The sequence below is a fragment of the Drosophila virilis genome, chromosome 5, assembly GCF_030788295.1.
Source record: "Drosophila virilis strain 15010-1051.87 chromosome 5, Dvir_AGI_RSII-ME, whole genome shotgun sequence".
Classification (NCBI taxonomy): Eukaryota; Metazoa; Arthropoda; class Insecta; order Diptera; family Drosophilidae; genus Drosophila; species Drosophila virilis.
In genome coordinates, this window is record NC_091547.1 from 7033250 (window position 1) to 7052752 (window position 19503).

At 40.0% G+C, this 19503-nt stretch overlaps 3 protein-coding genes across 7 annotated transcripts; 2 read left to right on the forward strand and 1 right to left on the reverse strand.

Annotated features, from left to right (window-relative positions):
* Nucleotides 1-3153: 3153 nt before the first annotated feature.
* Cyt-b5 (Cytochrome b5) lies at nt 3154-5354 on the forward strand. The gene is made up of 2 exons (XM_002050834.3): nt 3154-3359; nt 4663-5354. Exons 1-2 carry the CDS (start codon nt 3240-3242, stop codon nt 4948-4950), a joined length of 408 nt encoding a protein of 135 aa, XP_002050870.1. The 5' UTR covers nt 3154-3239; the 3' UTR covers nt 4951-5354.
* Nucleotides 5355-5428: 74 nt separating this feature from the next.
* On the forward strand, nt 5429-7626 carry Gpo2 (Glycerophosphate oxidase 2). Its single transcript, XM_002050833.4, has one exon. The coding sequence runs from the start codon at nt 5430-5432 to the stop codon at nt 7563-7565; it is 2136 nt and encodes a 711-aa protein (XP_002050869.1). The 5' UTR covers nt 5429; the 3' UTR covers nt 7566-7626.
* A 189-nt stretch (nt 7627-7815) lies between these two features.
* Pfk (ATP-dependent 6-phosphofructokinase) lies at nt 7816-16771 on the reverse strand. Of its 5 annotated transcripts, none has more exons than XM_015174672.3 (13): nt 16628-16771; nt 16458-16569; nt 16128-16396; nt 15881-16073; nt 15669-15818; nt 14776-14877; nt 13308-13649; nt 13089-13243; nt 11150-11258; nt 10255-10443; nt 9756-10198; nt 8850-9692; nt 7816-8786 (listed from the first exon to the last, which is right to left on the reverse strand). In XM_015174672.3, exons 1-13 carry the CDS (start codon nt 16669-16671, stop codon nt 8648-8650), a joined length of 3090 nt encoding a protein of 1029 aa, XP_015030158.2. In that variant the 5' UTR covers nt 16672-16771; the 3' UTR covers nt 7816-8647. The 5 variants fall into 5 exon arrangements, with proteins under 5 accessions (XP_015030158.2, XP_015030160.2, XP_015030159.2 ...); XM_015174674.3 differs by lacking the exon at nt 11150-11258 and adding an exon at nt 12851-12959; XM_015174673.3 differs by lacking the exon at nt 11150-11258 and adding an exon at nt 12172-12280 and having other exon boundaries at nt 16628-16770.
* Nucleotides 16772-19503: the final 2732 nt, after the last annotated feature.

The following is a 19503-nucleotide window of genomic DNA, read 5'->3' on the forward strand; positions in this document are numbered from 1 at the left end:
TTGATTTTTAAATACATTTAATTTTTTATTTGGACTATATCCCAGAGATTTAATAAATAAATGTAATACCTTAGGCTATCAATTCGTGACCAAATTATAATATACTCCACTAAAGTATAAATAATACGTACATTCACATGCATACACACAAACATGCATAAGTACATACATACATTTACATACAAACACAAACACAAACACACACACACACACACACACACACACACACACACACACACACACACACACACACACACACACACACCCGCACACACACACACATAGCTCCGCCGCTCTAGAATTAACTGGGAGATGTGACGCTTCGAAACGACATATCTCCGCCGCTCTAGATTTGGCGCGGAGATGTGACGCTTCGAAACGACATATCTCCGCCGCTCTAGATTTGGCGCGGAGATGTGACGCTTCGAAACGACATATCTCCGCCGCTCTAGATTTGACGCGGAGATGTGACGCTTCGAAACGACATATCTCCGCCGCTCTAGATTTGGCGCGGAGATGTGACGCTTCGAAACGACATATCTCCGCCGCTCTAGATTTGACGCGGAGATGTGACGCTTCGAAACGACATAGCTCCGCCGTTAATCATGTCGAAAATAATTATGTCGTTTTGAAACGTCATAGCTTCCCGCGGAGATAATCTCGCCATGAGCTGTGTCGTTTTGAAACGTCGACCAAAAATGAACGTTATTTTCAAAAGTAATTGTTTATCGTAACGTTATTTAATGCCTAACTGGTTTGTTTTAAGGACTATTGCGATGTGCCTTGGCACAAAGAAAGTCCTCGTCCTGCTGATACGGAGTATGCAATAAAAAGGACGAAAAAAAAGGAGACTTTCAGGGGCATCAGGGTATGGGTCAGGGGCATGAAAGAAGGGCATTCATACATATTGTAGACCATATCCTCGCGCATTCTGCAAGGCTTAGTGCTTTGGGGATTTAGGCTCACCAGGACTATATCTGTGGTATATGACCAAAGATATTGGGGTCAACTAGGAACCGTCTTCTGTTTCGTAGGCAAGCGAGGCCGATTTTGCTGAAAGCTACAAAATCCGCTGAGGCTCAAACGATATTACTCTTAGGAAACGGGACTTTGATATCTCGGATAAATACGATATGATTTAATCCGCGATCACGATCGGTCTTAATTTGGCGAATATATAACCTTTTTAAGCATATCATACAAATTTCTAATTGAAATATCTCGGGTAAATACAGTCCGATTGCGGAATGATATACCTCTTTCGACTCGTACGGATCCCAACTATCGATTGCCATCCAATCCGCAATCTAAGAGATGAAACAAAATAAGGAAAAATTCAGTGTAACCATCACGTTTTTTTTTTTTTAAAATGCACATTTTTTCCGAAATCAAATATTATATAGCATTCTATTCTATGGACTTCCGCGACATAGCCCTCACAATCTGCCCGGGATGGGGCTATAATTGACCGAGATATGGCTATGTAAAGTTTTCGATAAATTTTCGAATTGCAGTATTTCGGAAAAACACAGTCTGATTTCGGAATGATATATAATTAAAGCCGATGGTTCCTAAATGATTTCTATATCATTGCGTTTACCATACCAATGGTATCGTCCTGGGGAACCTTAATGATCGATATAGTCAAGAAATATGATGATATACATGCATATACATACATACAAACATATACATACATATGTACATATGTTCATACATACATACATACATACCTACGTACACAGATACATATATACAACTTACAACAAACTCCAACAAAAACAACTACAAAAAAGACTACACTACTGGCTAAGCATGGAAAACTACACAGCCTACTTGAATTCTTGAGAATCGAGGAGGAGAGCACTTGCAGAAATTCGTTTTATTTAAATTTGCAGCACAGCGACAAATAGACTTGGTCTGCATTTGGTGTTGGCAAACAAACATGCATACATACATGCATGCATACACCAACACACACTCGCGCACATACACACACACATACATACACACACACAAACACACGTACACACTTATAATTAGAATACAAAATAATTGAATTATTATATACTTTGTTCCATATAAGCTCACTTTTTGAAGACAATTCTTCATACAATAGAGAATCTATACTTAATTTATTGATAGTAAATATATAAAACAAAAACAAAACATTAAAAAAACTAAAATTGCTAACAGACAGGCAATAATAACGTTGACGCTCAACCATATTCTTATATTTATTAGGCTAGGTCTAATCAATGCTAAGGGAATTAATATTGAGTACTTTAACGGTGGAACTGCTTAAAGGTGAGGCATGGGAAAGATTTTCCCAGCCCAAACTATAATTGCTGTGTATTCATGATATCAGCGCTTTGAATTTGCAGGTTGCTTTGTCTGGACGCGATAAGAATACAACGGCAAATTCTAAGCGCATGTAATCGCGTAGGTACTTGCCATTATTCATATGTGCATGTGTTTGATAACGTGTTCGAAAAATATATGATAAGTCACGTTTTTTTGTGTTTTTGGTTGGCCTATTCATTTCTGGATCATAATTATATGCCGTGTTATTTGTAGCTTGTTCATATGCCAATTTAACCGGCTCGAGGCTTAAGAGTTAATTGGAACAGATGTTCATATGCTTTATCTATCAACGCGCAATTTAAAGCTAATACAAAACTAATAATTAATAGTCAGAGATATTCAATTATTGAATACTCATTGTATTAACGTAATTTCATGGTTAACAAGTACAACTGCTAATGTCAAGAGTTATATGTATGGACAAGCAACTGCAGAAAGATAATTAAAATTTAATTATAACACAGCGTTGTGGCTATTTTCAAATGCAAGGGACCAATTTAAAGTCGCGCGCTAGAACGATGTTCATTGACAGCAGCTTTTTAGTGTTTTTACAAGTATTAAATGAACTTTGCAATGGAATACAATTTAAATTACCCTCCATGATTATTTGGTTGTATTCTCGATCACGCCAGCTAATCAGTTATCGATAAATGTATACAAAATGTGTGCTCCTTCTGGATCTGTTATTGCTCTGCTAACACAGTTATTAACAGGCCTTGCTACTGTTAAATTTCTAGCTGCAATAACATAGTAAATAACGAACTAGTTGAAAAACAATCGGAGGCTTGGTTCGTTCATTTAGTTTTAGCGAGTCGTTCGATCGAACTTATTCCAACTCTATTAGCAATAGAAACGCAATTCAACAAGTCATCAACATGTCAAGCGAAGGAGAGAAAACTTTTACGCGTGCGGAAGTCGCCAAACACAATACCAACAAGGACACATGGCTGCTCATTCACAACAATGTCTACGATGTCACAGCATTCCTTAACGAGGTGAGCACATTGGCTAGGCAATAGAAAAACAACAACAATTCCGTCGTACACGTCGAAATCAGGGCGCGGGCGCTGTCGCTGGCATTTTATTCCCCACTGTCTTGGAGGGGGAAAACTTGTCGTCTTATCATCAACACTTGGCTTTTATAGCTTGACTTAGTAGTGCCTAGATGTATAATTGAGGCATCTGTACAAATTGTTAGCTATTGCGTGTGAATACATATTACCTGGTAAAACGCGACCAAAGTCATTTGGGCCTGTACTTTGACCTATGATCGCTGGCTGACCTACTGATTTTTATTGTTAGTTTTGTCCGGCAGAGTGTGTGTCTATCGGTTATACAAAACCATTTGCATATTTTCGAAACGTGCATGTTTATATTCATAGATTTGATATTTTCATTTTCGCATTGCTTGCAATAGGGGCCAGCGCGCAGTGTAAGTTCGTTTCCATTATCAATGGAAATAGGGCAAAAGTTAAACAAAATCTGGTTCTAGCAACATTTACATTTCGTTTGTCTACGCAGCTCCATTTTCTTATGTAAGTACATCTGTGAATGCACGAAAAGTTCAACTTAAAAGTCATTCACAAAATCATATACCCATATATAGCTCATAACACTTTCAAAAATGCTCAAGTGTTGTAAAGCAAACAAAAAACGTTTGGAAGAATGCTAATAATAACATAACAAAATATAATTTATTCATAAGCCATTGCCAAGCACTAGAAAGTTTCTAAAATATACTAAATGGTCTCCTCGGCATATTCGAACGAGATACACATGAAAAGTTGACCAGAAAATGTTTAAATAGCAAAGCAAATTAGTAAATAAACATTTGTATATATTGTGTTAATGTTGATTTCATATGAAATAGGTATATGATCAGACTAATTATATCTTAACCCGCTTAAGACCCATACATGCATAGGTGCTTGTCACTATGACAATTGCTTGTTATTGCCTCAACGGTGATAAGAAAGCCGGGGCACTTTTAAAAGTGTATTTTAATGATTACGCTGCAGTTTTTGTACTTAAAATAACCAAAGTTTGTATGATGAAACCTGCACGTTCAACCGGCAATTCAAAGGCGTTTGGCGTTTACGAACACTGTTCAAATTAGAAACCCTTTTTGAACGTCCATGGGGCAACAACGAGACTGTTTGTTATGTTTTAAACATTAGCTGTAGCTGTTCCTGCTTTGATTTCTTGATTTTTTCAATGTCAATATATGAGACACTCAATTTGCATATTTACATATAAAATAGCTCATTAAATATTCGTTTTTTTTTTTTCTGTTTGCAGCATCCCGGCGGCGAAGAGGTGCTCATCGAACAGGCCGGCAAAGATGCCACCGAAAACTTTGAGGATGTGGGCCACAGCAACGATGCCCGCGAAATGATGAAAAAGTACAAAATTGGTGAGCTCGTTGCCAGCGAACGCACGAATGTTGCACAGAAATCGGAACCCACCTGGAGCTCAGACACACAGAACGAGGAGAGCTCCGTCAAGTCATGGATATTGCCCCTGGTGCTCTGTCTGGTTGCCACGCTCTTCTACAAGTTCTTTTTTGGCGGCGCCAAGCAACAGTAGAAACAAAGATGTGTTGCCTCAACGCTGGACCGCTACTGCCTCCGATTCTGACACAGATCACACACACACATACACACGGTCACACACAGACACACACACACACACGGTCACACACAGTCGCATTCCCATGCCATGCCTTTAATATTGTTGTAGTGTGTTCTACGCTTGCGGGAGGCTTCTAGCCGGGCTAGTCGTTGCAGCTAGCGGGTTTTGTAGAGAGAATTTGTGCTAAGTTTTTTTTTAAAACATAAAAAATGTGAATGTTTTGGCATTTTGCTTTTGTACTAATTTGCTTAAGTGGGCTTGAGTTTTCTTATAGATAATTGTTTAACTTTTCAACACATGCAACACGAAATAAACACATATATTTAAATATATACTATTAAATATGAACGTATTCAAAATCGCATAGCGTTTACTATTTCGTCGAAACTAATCTAATTTTCGAATATTAAATATTCTTTCAACTTCTTTACAAAATGTCAAAATTTCTCAATGTAGCTATCTTGGCGGGCACAAGCACCATGCTTGCATACTCCTCCGCCCCAGTAGCCCAAGACAGGAACAAGGCGCCGCAGATGAAGCGTGAGCTGCCTAGTCGCAGCATGAGCATCGATTCATTGCGACGCACGGAGTACGATATTTTAATTATTGGCGGTGGTGCAGTGGGCGCTGGCTGTGCCCTGGATGCGGCTACACGTGGACTCAAAACCGCCTTGGTTGAGGCCGATGATTTTGGCAGCGGCACCTCCTCGAAGTCCAGCAAGCTGTTGCATGGCGGCCTCAGGGATCTCGATCAAGCCATCAGCCATTTCGACATGGCCGCCTTTCGACGTGTCCAAACCTCTTTAAACGAGCGCAGCAACATTGCCAATCTGGCGCCGCATTTAAATCAACCCGTGCCGATTATGTTGCCGGTCCATCATTGGTGGCAACTGCCCATCTACTGGGTAAAGCTGCATCTATATCATCTGATGGCGCCTGGCACCACAAAGGGTTTCCATTTCATCAATTCACGCGAGGCGCTCGAAATGTTTCCCATGATGCGCCGCGAAATCTTTGGCGCCTTTGTCTTTTACGAAGGGCAGCACGACGATGCCAGGATGTGTCTCGCAGTCATTTTAACAGCCTCTCGCTATGGCGCCGACATTTGCAATCATATGAAGGTGGTTAAGTTGCTGCGCGACAAGAAGAACATGGTGGTGGGTGCCATCGCAGTGGACCAACTGACTGGTAAACTCTACAAGATACACGCCAAAATGGTTATAAATGCTACGGGGCCAATGAGCGACACTATCGCACGCCTGGAGGATGCCCAAGCGCCGGCACAGTGCACACCCACCTGGGCCTCGCACATAGTGCTGCCGCCCTTCTATTGCCCCGAGGAGGTCGGCCTGTTCGATCCGCATACAAAGAATGGCTCGGCCATATTCTTTCTACCCTGGTTGGGTCACACGCTGATGGGCACCTCGGATGAGACACGCGAGGAGAGCGAAGGGCCACAGCCAACGGAAATGGAGGTGCAGTACCTGCTGGACGGCATTAGGAACTATATCAATCCCAACTTTGATGTGCGACGCTGTGACGTCTTGGCAGTTTGGGGCGGCTACAAGCCGCTGCCCATTCAATCGAAGGCGCTGCAACATTCGACTTTGAAGAATCATGTTATTTCTTTGGGGCCGGGCAAAATGATCTCAATTGTGGGCGGCACCTGGACGTCGTTTCGGCTGCTGGCAGAGAAGGCGATCGATACGGCTATCAAGAGTGGTGGCCTGGAGCCATTGCGGAGACACTCAATTACGGCGACCCACTGTAAACTGGACGGGGCCGATGGCTGGTCACCGAGCATGTTTATAAGACTGGTGCAGGATTTTGGCTTGGAGGAAGATGTGGCCAAGCACTTGTCCGACACTTACGGTTCGAATGCCTTCAAGTTGGCCGTTTGTGCCAACACCTGTGGCGGCAAGTGGCCGATTATAGGAAAGAGGCTGCACTCAGAATTCCCCTACATTGAGGCGGAGGTGCGGCAAGGTGTAAGGGACTATGCCTGCACGTTGGTCGATATGGTGGCACGTCGCCTGCGTGTTGCCTTCCTCAATGTGCACGCGGCGGAGGAGATATTACCGCAGGTGGCCAACGAAATGGCGCGCGAGTTGAAATGGAGCAAGAAGAGAAAGTCGAAAGAAATCCTAAAGGCTCGACAATTTCTCAACACGCAAATGGGACACGTACCCAAAAGTGAGCAAGCCCAGTTGAGCATACCCATCAAAATGTCCGTGCATCAGGTGCAAAAATATGCGGCGTACTTTAAGACTCTGGACGAGCACAACACCGGTCTTGTGTCCATAAACAAATGCTGCGCGGCGATGAAAACGTTTGGCGTCAAAGAAGTGCCCGTGGATCTGATGCACAACGTCCTGCGAGACATCGACTGCCATTCGCAGGGTCAGGTGAATCTGTACGAGTTCCTGTTGCTGATGTCGGCCATTGTGCACGGTGACACGGCCTATTTGCGCTATGCCAAAATGAATCTCGACCAGAAACTTTCGGCGATAAGTAACCGGCGGAGCAAAAAGCGTGCATTGCCTGTCGAGCGTTCTGGCGGTGGTTTGTGATGTCTAAATTAATCCTTTTAAAATGCATAATGTCATTGAGCAATAAATAGTAAAAAATCTATTTACCACTCAATGTCTTAATGTTCACAATTTGCAAAGTTCTCTTATACTTTATGTGCGCTGCCACATCGATGGAAGATGAGCTGCCACATCAATGGGAAATTAACTGCCAGTGCTGCCACACTATACTCGCTTAGCTAAGTATCGATAAGGTAAAGTTTGAAAATTAGTTAGCCTCTAATCTTAAATATAAGTTGTGTGTGTTGATTTATTTGAATTGTAAAACGTTTACATACGAAATTAACTTTGCGCTAAGTGGGATATCGACGCATTTGCGTTATTTTGTAGACTCGAAATTTTTAACATTTTTATATTTGTATCTTAGCAACGCACGTATATGCCTTAAAAGGTCTTTGTATTTTCATATTTATATGTATTTTTTAACATTTTATATATGCATTATTGCAACATTTACTATAGCGCACTAACAGTGTGTTTCAATACATCAATTTCTTTCCATTATGTTGCAGCATCTGCTCGCCAGGTAAAACATTTCATGGATTTTGTAAATATGTGCTTGTGCAATACACATCATGCAAAGTAAAACAATAGTAAACAATTATATATATATATATAAGTGCTCTATATATGTTTAAAACGAAATACTCAAATAATAAAGTTAAACTTAAATAAATAGAAATAAAAAGTTTCCTCTACGGAATATAAATAATTGTGGCGGCATGTTTTATACATTCATAGATGTAAGCATGAGAAATACACTTTTTGACATGGACTTTTTGTTTGTTTGTTTGTTTGTTGAGTGTTGAGTGGTGCACTAAAGACACTTTCACTTTTAGATCGGCTAATGTAAATATTAGCTGCTTAACTTTGACCTGAGCTGAGACATTTTTATTCTACTAATATATCGACGCGTAGCCATTGAAATGGAATAACAGTATTCGGTTAATTTGGGGATGTGCGTGTGTGATATTTAAATAAAACATATTGATTCTACGATGTGTTGTGTGCACTGGGCATGATAATTAGTACATTTTCTTTTTGTTTTGAACTGTCCGAAATCTTTAAGCGACTGCATCTGTGGCGCACTCCTCCTCGACGGTAATGTACATGCCCTCCTCCTCGTAGGCAGAGTCATGCTTGGCGAGGATTCGCAAAAGTGGACGCAAACGCAGCCACCACTGTTTCTTCGGTATGCGTTGACTGAGAAAAAAGAAACATGTACCCTAATTGTATAAAATCCATAGGTTGTTTTTTGGGACTTACTCAAAGTTGGTCTCGCCAATGAGGTCAACCAAGGGACTGAAGCGGTATTGACGGGCAACGATGCCTAGCAGAGTTGCCGTATCGGTCGATTTACAGTTGACCACGCCATTGGCATCGATGTTGTTCTTGATCTGGGTTGCCAGCCAGTCGACACACTTGGCGGCCATTTTGGTGCCCATGTTACGATCGAAGGGTGTCGGCGAGCCACCCTGTTGCATGTGGCCCAAGATGTTCATGCGGCAGGTGAAGAGACCCTTGCCCTCCTCCGAATACAGGCGGTAGATGAAGTCCGTGGTGTAGTTTTCACTGGCCTTCTCGTTGCGCAAGATCAGACCGCGAGAGACGCCTTCGGCCATTTTTGATGCCATGTGGTAGACATCCTGCTGCAAGTCCTTGATGGAGAACTTCTCCTCGTATATATAGGCAGCATCGGCGCCACCAGCCAAGCCAGCCAGCGTGGCCAGATAGCCACAATATCCACCCATTGTCTCAATAACAAACACGCGTCGCTTTGTGCCCTGCGCCGATTGGCGAATGCGATCGCAGATTTCGGTTATCTCATTGAGACCAGTGTCGCAGCCAAGCGAGAATTCAGTGCCAGGCACATTGTTCGAAATGGTAGCCGGAACAACTACAATGGGTATGCAAAATTCTGGATAATTGTCACGCTGATCGGAAATTTGGCCAGCGGCATGATAGCTCTCGAATCCGCCAATGATGAGCAGACCCTGGATCTTGAACTCCTTAAGACGTGCAGCGATCTCCTTGAATTTGCCCTCGGGCAGCGTACGCTTTGTGCCCAAATAGGCACCACCTTGACCCACCCAGCCGGACACATCAGACCTGAAGAAGAGGAGTTCGAGTTAAGTGTTTTGTGCCACCCGGATACGAGGGAAGTATACGCACCAGCCCAGCACGCGTACATTGCCAGCAATGAGACCCTCGACGCCATCGTTGATGCCGTAGACAACGTCGCCGCGATAAATCGCATTTCGCACAAAACTGCGCACGGCCGCATTCATGCCGCAGGCTGGGGCACCGATGTGCATTACGGCCAGCCTGAAGCCCTCAATGCCCTTGCCCTGTTCATCGAAACACTCCTTGGGTGGCTTCAAGCGGGTCAACATCTTGTACGTTTCCAGATTGCGTTCAAACGAGCGTCCTCGTAGCTTAACGGCATCCGCCCAACGTCGCTCCTTCATGGCCTTTGCCACGGCCTGGGTGCGTTCAACACACTCCATCAGTGGGACACGAACCGTCTGGTTGCCGTCCAGGGAAATGACAACTGGCACCGATTCTTCCGTGGCCTCCATCAGGGCCAGTGTGGCCTCAGCACCCATGCGACAGGCCTGTGAAAAAAACCCATATTAATCGAAACCCTGGAATGTTATTTCAGGCAACTTACCAATATACGATCGAAGGCGCTGGGGTTGCCGCCACGCTGCACATGGCCCAGCACAGTGATGCGAGCATCATGTTTGAGACGCTCATCGATCACCTTTCGCACATCCTCAGCGGTAATTGGGTTGCCTTCGCGATCCATGGCACCCTCCGCAACAATAACAATGTTCAGACGTTGGCCAGCCTTACGTTCCTGTTTTCAGACAAATGCAGCAATTGTTAGATGAGGCTCTCTATGCGATTCTCAAAGATGAACTTCAATGATATTAGTAACTCGTGTGTACATAGAATGTCATCAAAAGCAATGAAGAATGTATTAAATAAAATACCAAAAAATACACAAGTTACATAGACAGATGCGTGATGTATGTATTGATGTACGCTAGATAGTAAATGTAAAAGTGAAAATGTACATAAAAATGGGGTTAGACAACGTGTGAGTGTGTGACTGAATAGAGGCAAGAATATGTGTATAGCTATAAGATGCGAAATTAAACAGCTAATAAACAAGGAACCGAAACATATAGTAAATATATGTGTATATATATATATATATTGGTATATTTACTGGTCAAGCTACGTACGCGTGTACGACAAAAACAAAATAGAAGCCAATTAAATTGCCCAGCAAATTGTGAGACTACACTTAAACCCAATGAAAGCCAATTAAATTGCCAATTGATTAGTATTTGCTAGAATCAGTGTGACAAAGAGCTGCAGCTCTTTGCACAACTGTTAAAAGGGTTAGAATTTAAAATCATATTTCTTAAATAGTTATATCAAATACTTAATGGTTGATATATAATTTAAAAGAATTTACAAATTTGTTTAGTTCGATTAAAAAGAAACGAAAACACCGTCGTACAAACTAGACTGATAAACCTAAACAGTTTGCTGACCTGAACTAGCTTCTGGCATAGAGAATCCTGCCAGTTAACGGCAACGGGCTCTTCGGGTATTAACATAAAATCAGCTTCTGTAGCGATAGCTGCTGAAATTGCTAAATAGCTAAAAACAAACAAAAAACAATCAAACACAGAAACGATGCGCAATGCAATGAATTGTTATATAATTGATCATTATTATTTACAATATGCTAGGAGGAGGCGGGGAATAGGGAAAAACACGGCCTGAGGGGCAACACACACATCCAATTGGGGGATTCGGGAAGATAAATATATATATATATATATGGCTGATTATTAAAAGAATGTGATAAGCCTTTGCTGTAAATATCTCTGACATGAGCTCAAATAAATATTGATGAAAGCCTCGCCATACTCAAACCAATCACATTTCGAATAGATTTCAAAAGCAATAAGCAAAATATTAACTCAAATTGATGTACGATATATATTTATATACATATATCAAGGCTGCAAAACGGATTTGAGCCGAGGTATCCAATATCTGATTTACCATGAACCTAAAACTGAACCGAGCCAGATTTTCCCATAACAATATTTTTATATATTATTTTTAAATATTATAGCCAAATTTGTTAGTTTTTGATATGATTGATTTCAATGTGAAAAATAATGTTGATATAACCAATTTAATATAAATACATATATATAAAAATTGTATTGTATTATGGAAAAATGTAAAGAAATGCGAGAGCCCAAAACCTGGATTCACAAATGCGCAAATCCGAGTTTACGAAGCGACAGATGGGTTTGAACCGTGAACCGACCCATCAAACATTTTTCTTTCTTCTTTCTTTTTTTTTTTTTTTTGGGTTTGCAACCTTGATATACATATATTATGCATGTGTGTGTGTGTGTAAGATGAGTATATAGTCTACCATGTTCTGTTGTGTTTATATTCAGAAGGAAAAGCATATATGAGAGAGAGAGCAAACGCACGGAGAAGGTGTGTTTGGGTGTAAAAAAGTATAAAAGAAATTAGGTTCACATCTTGCCTGAGCTAATTGAAAGCAAAGCCTATCTGGCCAATCGGTTTTCGGTGGCATTTCGGGTATAAATATGAAATCGGCCTCGCTGGACAAACCAGCAACGAGCGCTAAATAACTGCAAAAATATGTTGTATTATATAGTTGGTTATACATAAACGTTATAAAAGTATATTAGAATAGGAATTACAAGGGAGACAAAACGTGGGCGGCAGAAAGGTTTAAGCAGACGACATACGCAAGAAACTTTGAAAGGACACTCAAAAATGAAGCCTAAAACATATATGGTAGATAACATATCAGGAAGTTAAACAATATATATAATAAACAACCTGAAGAATTGCACATTGAGTTTATATTCAGCCTGGTAGATGAAATTATTTAAGCACATTTTGTTGTAAAACCAGGTGAATCCAATTTCTGAATATATTTACATAGTATCAACTGCTAGCTAATTAAATATTACGTCTTTCTGGTCATAAAAATTAAATGGAAAGACAGTTCGAGAATCTCAAAGCGAATCTGAAGCCCCCCGACTATAGTCAGAGTTATGAGGAGAACATTCAATGCTTGAATTGGAAAAGAGAGAGAGAGAGAACAAAGAGCGATTCGGTTCTGTCGACAGAGACATATTTGATAGATAACAAAAAAAAAATGTGAGAGACATTCATCGATCTGGGTTTCTTGCCTGTTCCAGTTTGAGTATCAGTCTATCGGGCCAATCTTGCGGAGGCGGAGACTCTGGCAGAAAAACATAATCTGCCTCGGATATAATGCCAGCTACAACTGGTAAATAGCTGTGAGGTATATTGAAGGCATTTAACATAATCGTTACATATCAAAAATTGCACTAACAATCTCTTAAGTAGTTACAGTCGCACATTAATCATATATCACATACGGTAATCCGACAACAAATGACTTACCCGCAATGACGACCCATGACCTCCATAATGAAGGTGCGCTGATGGGAATAGGCCGTGCTGGAAATGGCATCGATCGCCTCGATGATGCGATGCAGTGCGGTGTCCGTGCCGATGGTCATGTCCGTGCCGCAGAAGTCGTTGTCAATCGATCCCACCTAGAACCAACAAATAATGGGATCAATATGGAAACGAGTGGAGTGGAGCGAGGGGACGACTTACCAGGCCGACGATGTGCAGCACATTGTACTTCTCCTTTTGCTCGCTAGTAATGGTGCCATTCTTCGACAGCTCGTCCAGCAGGCTGGACCACTCCTGACGAAACAGATTGGCACCAGTCAGGGAGCCATCGCCGCCAATAACCACCAGATTGGTAATGCCCCGCTGTATCAGGTTGTTGGCGGCCTTCAGGCGACCCGCGCGCTCACGAAAGTCCTGGCAACGGGCAGAGCCAATGATCGTGCCACCACGGTGTATAATCGACGAGACCGATGCCCACGATGCTTCCTGGATACATTCACCACCATCCACCATGCCCTGGTAGCCTTCCCGGATAAAGTAGACCTGATTTCCAGGAAAATCGATCAAATCGATTACTTAGTATATATATAGATATGCACAGTATGTTTAGCACTTATCAGGTTTAATATGCGATAAAACTTGGAATCGTTTAAAAATAGAGAGAATGAGTTAACCGATGTTATTGTCGAGATAATGTCACACACCCAAGTTCCTAAGCTCCAATAGGGTTGATGACTTATAACTTATGACTTATAATACAAGGAAACGCAAGTTAAGCTTTTTGTTTATTTTGTTAACTATTCAATTTCAACATCTTTTAGAATATTACTAATCTGGACTTTCTTGACTCTATAAAACAAAAGTGAATGAATGAAAATGAAAGTGACTTTGAAAATAAAATCAGAAATTAACGAAAAAAGCCTTGCGACAATTTATGCCATTGCAAGAATCATCATAAAACCAAATCAAGAAATTTATATCAATTGCAATTATTTAAATTCAAACAATTTTTAGTCATTTATATCAATTGCAATTATTTAAATTTCGACAAAATGTTCTCAAAATTAAACGGACAAATAAAAGGCGAACTCTCCTTTTTCTTTTCTCCGTTTGCCAATCAATAAACCGAATAAGTAAATAATTCACTTTTCAAACAATAACCGCAATTTCTCAGATATTTCTGCGTGATCGTCTGTAAGTTGCCCGAAATAAACTCAATGTCAAATGCGCACAGATACAAGCTGTGTGTGTGTTTGTCTGTGGGTGTGTGTGTGTGTGTGTGTGCGTATTGGTGTTTATATGGTTGTAGTTGTGGGGCGCTTTTATTCAATTTGAATATTTCGCCTTTTTTTCTCGGTGCGACATGGGTTATCTAACGGCACTTGACACCTGCAGAACAAGCTAATTTGTTTAATTGGTTTAATTATGTTTAAATTGCTTTGACTCGACAAGAATTGAGAGCAAGTGCAGCTAAATATATTTTGGTACATAATATTTATAGAGAGTTTGTAGACCCTAAAGTTCAATGCCTCAACTTGCTCCGCTGACCGATAAGAATAATATTGTGAATAATGTTTGTATGTGTGTGTGTGTGTGTGAGTGCGTGTGGGTGTGTATTTATATATACAGTGTAAAAGTGTAAAAGCACTTGGCAGAGGTCACAACTCACCTTGCATCCCAAATAGATGGCCATACGCACACAGGCTCTCACTGCCGCATTCATGCCCTGCGAGTCGCCGCCGCTGGTGAAGACGGCCAGGCCCTTGTCACGCTGCGAGCCGCGAGCCAGGAAACGTTGGTTAATATCACTATTCATTTTCGTGCAGTTTTAGTTAAGTCAAGTTAATCGATTCAAAGAACAACGGTTAAGCACACACGCACACACACACACAAACACAAGCGAACGCGAACGTAGCGAAGTCCAACTCTGAGGCAGCGAATACTTTGTGAATGATTCACAATAGGAGCTGCGAGGAAGCCGAGATGTCCAAAAAATGTTTTAAATCGAAATCTTATGCTGCCGCAGATGCCGTGATGCCTGCACGACGATTTTCAGTAACTGGGTGCGAGAGCGGCGGACGGTCGGTTGGTCGAGCACAGAAGTTTCGGTTTTGACGTTTCAAGGTGACCTTTAAACGCAGCAAACGCTTTTCGCTAAGCGCAACTGCCCGACGCCACTGATGCAATGAACTGGTTGTCTGGCGTATTTGACGCGTTGCGCTGACTCGATTTGGGCGCTGTTGCACTCGCCGCGATTTTTGACAATATGTTTAATTAATGCAACTAATTAGAACGGTTTATGCGGCCGGGTTTTGCTATCAATTTGTACCTAATGTGGGCGATTTACGCTATCGGATTCTTTTTTGTTTACCCCACCACACTCAAGTGAGTGTCACAATGACAGCTGTGCAACAGCTGTGCGCGACTAACGGATAAAAGCTCTCTCTCTCTCTCTCTCACACTATCACGCTGGCGAGCTTTTGTGCGCGTTTCGTGAACGCCCACATGAGTGTCGTAGCCGTCAGCTATTTGAACGTTAGCCGTTACGCACTTGTTACTTACATAGGGATAAAGTGGCTTTACATAGTCCCAAACATCCTGGAAGGTGCGTATGCATTTGCGTAATTCCTGCAGGTTCTCTTTACTTTCCATATCAGATTTTCTGTCCACTGATTTGGTATTGTTTTCAACACCGGAGCTCATCTGGACCAGCTGCAAGGCAGGGAGTGCGATTATTTTGATCAAAAATTTTATCTACGATCAGATCTACACACATTTCTCCTGATTTTAGGATGGAAGTTCGAACCCCAATATTTCAAAAACAGCAAACAATCAGAATTTATGAACTCGTAAACATGAAAGCCCAGCATAGAACTCTTCTTGTTAATTGGATCATTTACGCAATGAACCTGCCTCGGCAGCCTTTCAATTTGATTATTCGTCCATTTCGTATACTCCCTCTCAAAACTGGGGAAACTGGGATAAATGCTGTATGAGATTTTGATGGCATTTGATGCTTACTTTTGGACAAATTCGGTGCTCTCTGAACCCCATGGAGCAGCAGGACTGTTGACCGCATTAAATATCGACAACACATCGACAAGATATTTGCACAGATAATTTTGATACAATTCTAGATCGTGTTCTCGCAGTGCCATCAAACAGTTATACTTTTCCAGAGAATCCGTACAGGTTTCCATGCATAATCTAAATGTCTTCAATCTCTCCGCGCAGCTGGGTCGCATATCTTTGATCTGTTGCGGTTGTCGCGTCCATAGCTGGTTTTTAAGCTGCAAAGCGAAGTATGTATATGTATATATTATATAATATTTGATCTATTGATTAATTTACCTTATTTATTTGGCTCAAATTCAAATTGTTGTCCAATTGACAAGCTTTCGATAATTTGCGATTAATGGGACAATGCTGGGTCTTTGGCAATCGATCCTGTGATTGGACAAAGCTATGGGATATACATTCAAAAACTATGTCCAATTCTTTTGGCATTATCTCAGACATACCTAGCTTTAAATTTTATAAACACTCGAAATTTTATTGGATGCATACCAAGTTAATAAAGGTCTAAAACATCTATTGTTTCGCTTCTAAATCGCATTTTAATTTTAAATTTAAATGTTAAAAAAATGTATACCAAAAATAAAAGCCCACTTGATTATTATTTGATATACAGAGAGAGAGACCCGAAATTACAATATTTAAATCGATTTGAAACAAAACAACAAGCTGGTCTTGGGTCAAATTTTATGTAACTGGAAATCCAACCTATTAAAAAGTTCTGAGTTCCATTTGGAGAGAAATCAGTTTCAAAAGAGATTAAAATTATTTTGGCCATATCTGGATGAAAATTTTGAGGAACTTGCGATAATTTACGGTGGAACAGGTAATTATAATCTTGAAATTAAATTGTTTCAATCAAGAATTTGAAGTTAAAGGCATATTAGGGTTTTATTTATTTCATCAAAATGTTGTTCCAGTTTGATTATATAAAAGAATTATATACATATTAAAGGATTGTTGTTAATCAGCCAGCTCTTTTTCCTCGCCCCGCTCCCCCAAAAATTGCATGACGAACATTAAGTAATTAAATGAGTTCTTAGCACATTTGCAGCTATCGCATTATCGAACGTCGGTATTTCCCTGCATTAAAAGTAATCAGAGCTTAGTTAAGGGAATATTTCAATTGGCATACTATTACGTTAAAAAGTGTTTCAGCATATCAGAAGAATCGATACTAATGAGAACACCGCAGCAAAGTCTTGTATGCCATGAAATTCGCATAGAAAGGCGCTATTTGAAAAGTAAAATGTCATTTAGTTTTGAAATATTTTGATTAGTTGTTACTATTAATTCGTATTTTGTTTTTCAGATTGAGATCCTTGGGGAACAATAGTTTGGGCTAGGGGCAAGTGCTTAACTTACATATGTTTAAACCTTTTTATTTCGCCTTCCGAAATGCATATACAGGACATAAAAGTGCTGTGGTGTTAGCATTAAGGCTTTGTTAAAACATCGAATTGGTTTTGTTGTTTTCACACTTCCTTGGACAGCCGAACTGGTATTCACCATTTCCGCCTTGGAGCTGCATTTAACTGGTGTTGGAAGTGAGTCTTTTTTTTGACAATTCAAGTGTTTGCGTAGATAACTCATGGTATTGAGAACATCCAGTTGTTTGGTGGTCAGATCGTTGCGCTGTGTCTTAACACTTGGTTCACAAATTAAACGGATTATGTACACCTGGTGGTTTGTGTGGATATTGTGGCTTACTTGTTTAAAATCATTGTGGCCATGCGACAGAAGTCATCGACGATGCCGTCGACCGAGCTGATAATGGACAAAACCTCGGTGGTATTATCGCACATATAACGGTAATACAAATCGAGATTCGAGTCCCGCAATTCCGTTAAGTATTCATATTTTTTAACTGGATCGGTACAGTTAGTCATTCGGTTTTTAAATGCCGCCATGCAACTCGAACCGAAAAGGACACGAGATCGAGATGTTTGTGTATTTAGATCCTTTCTCTTAAAGGATTTATCATCGTGTTTATAATCCTTATGCTGGTAACGATTTAGGCAAATGGAACGGCATTTTGTTGGAATATCAAATATCCTGTGGCGAAATCTATAGATTTTAGTAATATTTCACATTTAGGTTTAATTGCAACGTAGCGCACCTAGCCTTGGATTTTGTCAATACTTGAAATTTGAGGTTATGCATTCCTAATGTTTATTCAATTTTGAGGCAAATCAAGAAATATCTGGCATGCTTAGGCTTAGCTTTAAATTAAAACAATTGTTCGCTTGCTTTTTTTATTTTTATTTGTTTTTTTGTTTGTTTTTCTTTTTTCTTTTGGTAATTAAGAAACTGTAATTTCAATAAACTTAAATTTTCACATCAATCTTTGCCTCCATTATGCATACAATTAAATGTGTGCTCACTGTTATATTTTTTTTTTTTGGTTTTTTTTTATATTATTATAACTCATTTTGGATCATTTAAGTGTTGTATGTATTATGTTTTTGCAGTTTCATTGGTTATTCGACATTTTTAGCGTTGCGACAAAAACCTAACCTCACATATACATATATATGTATATATATATATAGATATATATATTTATGTATATTGTAAGGGTAAAATTCAATTGCGAAAATATACAGTTACTGTTCTTATGCACACACACATGAATACAAATACACGTTTGCATACGATTTGAATTTCCTGGACAATAATAGTATATATATATATATATATATATATATATATGTATATATATAGATGTGCATATATGTGTATTATCGGTTTGTTGTGGCTTTTGTCGTCTTGAATTAAAATTGAATATACTTAGCTTTCAATATAGGTATTTTGGATTTTGATTAGTTATCATTTCCTGTTCTTTTGTTACTGCCAGTTGATCAAGTTGATGAATTCAATGAAACGCCTCGATGAACAAAACTAAATCTGTGTGCACACACATACATCATATGCATGTATGTATGTGTGTATGTATGCATGTATGCTCGTACGTATGTATGTATCAACAATAAAGCAATATGTTGATGTTAGATGAGTTTAGCAGCATCTTAAAGCCAATGCCAATAATTAGCATCGTTCGAAAAATAAATTTAGTTTTTATGATGTATTTTTACTTGCTTCACACACCGGTTTTTTCTTTTTTTTGTTGTTTTTTCTTTTTTTTTGGAGGGGGGGTTTACATCGAAACACATAGATGATAATAATAGAAATAAAACACTGAGACATTTAAGTATAACAATTGCACATTGATACTGTTATATTGCTGTTGCTTTTGCATTTTGCATAATTGCATATAAGTAAGTATTATATAAGTACGCTATATATATTAATCGCATCGATA

Excerpts from the sequence above, each read along its gene's own strand:
- Gpo2 (XM_002050833.4), top strand. The coding sequence starts at position 5,430 with ATGTCAAAATTTCTCAATGTAGCTATCTTGGCGGGCACAAGCACCATG.
- Cyt-b5 (XM_002050834.3), top strand. The coding sequence starts at position 3,240 with ATGTCAAGCGAAGGAGAGAAAACTTTTACGCGTGCGGAAGTCGCCAAA. Across the intron at positions 3,360-4,662 it reads TCACAGCATTCCTTAACGAG|CATCCCGGCGGCGAAGAGGT; the intron begins GTGAGCACATTG and ends TTCTGTTTGCAG.
- Pfk (XM_015174672.3), bottom strand. The coding sequence starts at position 16,671 with ATGCATCCAATAAAATTTCGAGTGTTTATAAAATTTAAAGCTAG. Across the intron at positions 13,244-13,307 it reads TGCTGCACATCGTCGGCCTG|GTGGGATCGATTGACAACGA; the intron begins GTAAGTCGTCCC and ends TGTTGGTTCTAG. Across the intron at positions 10,444-11,149 it reads TATGCCAGAAGCTAGTTCAG|GAACGTAAGGCTGGCCAACG; the intron begins GTCAGCAAACTG and ends GTCTGAAAACAG.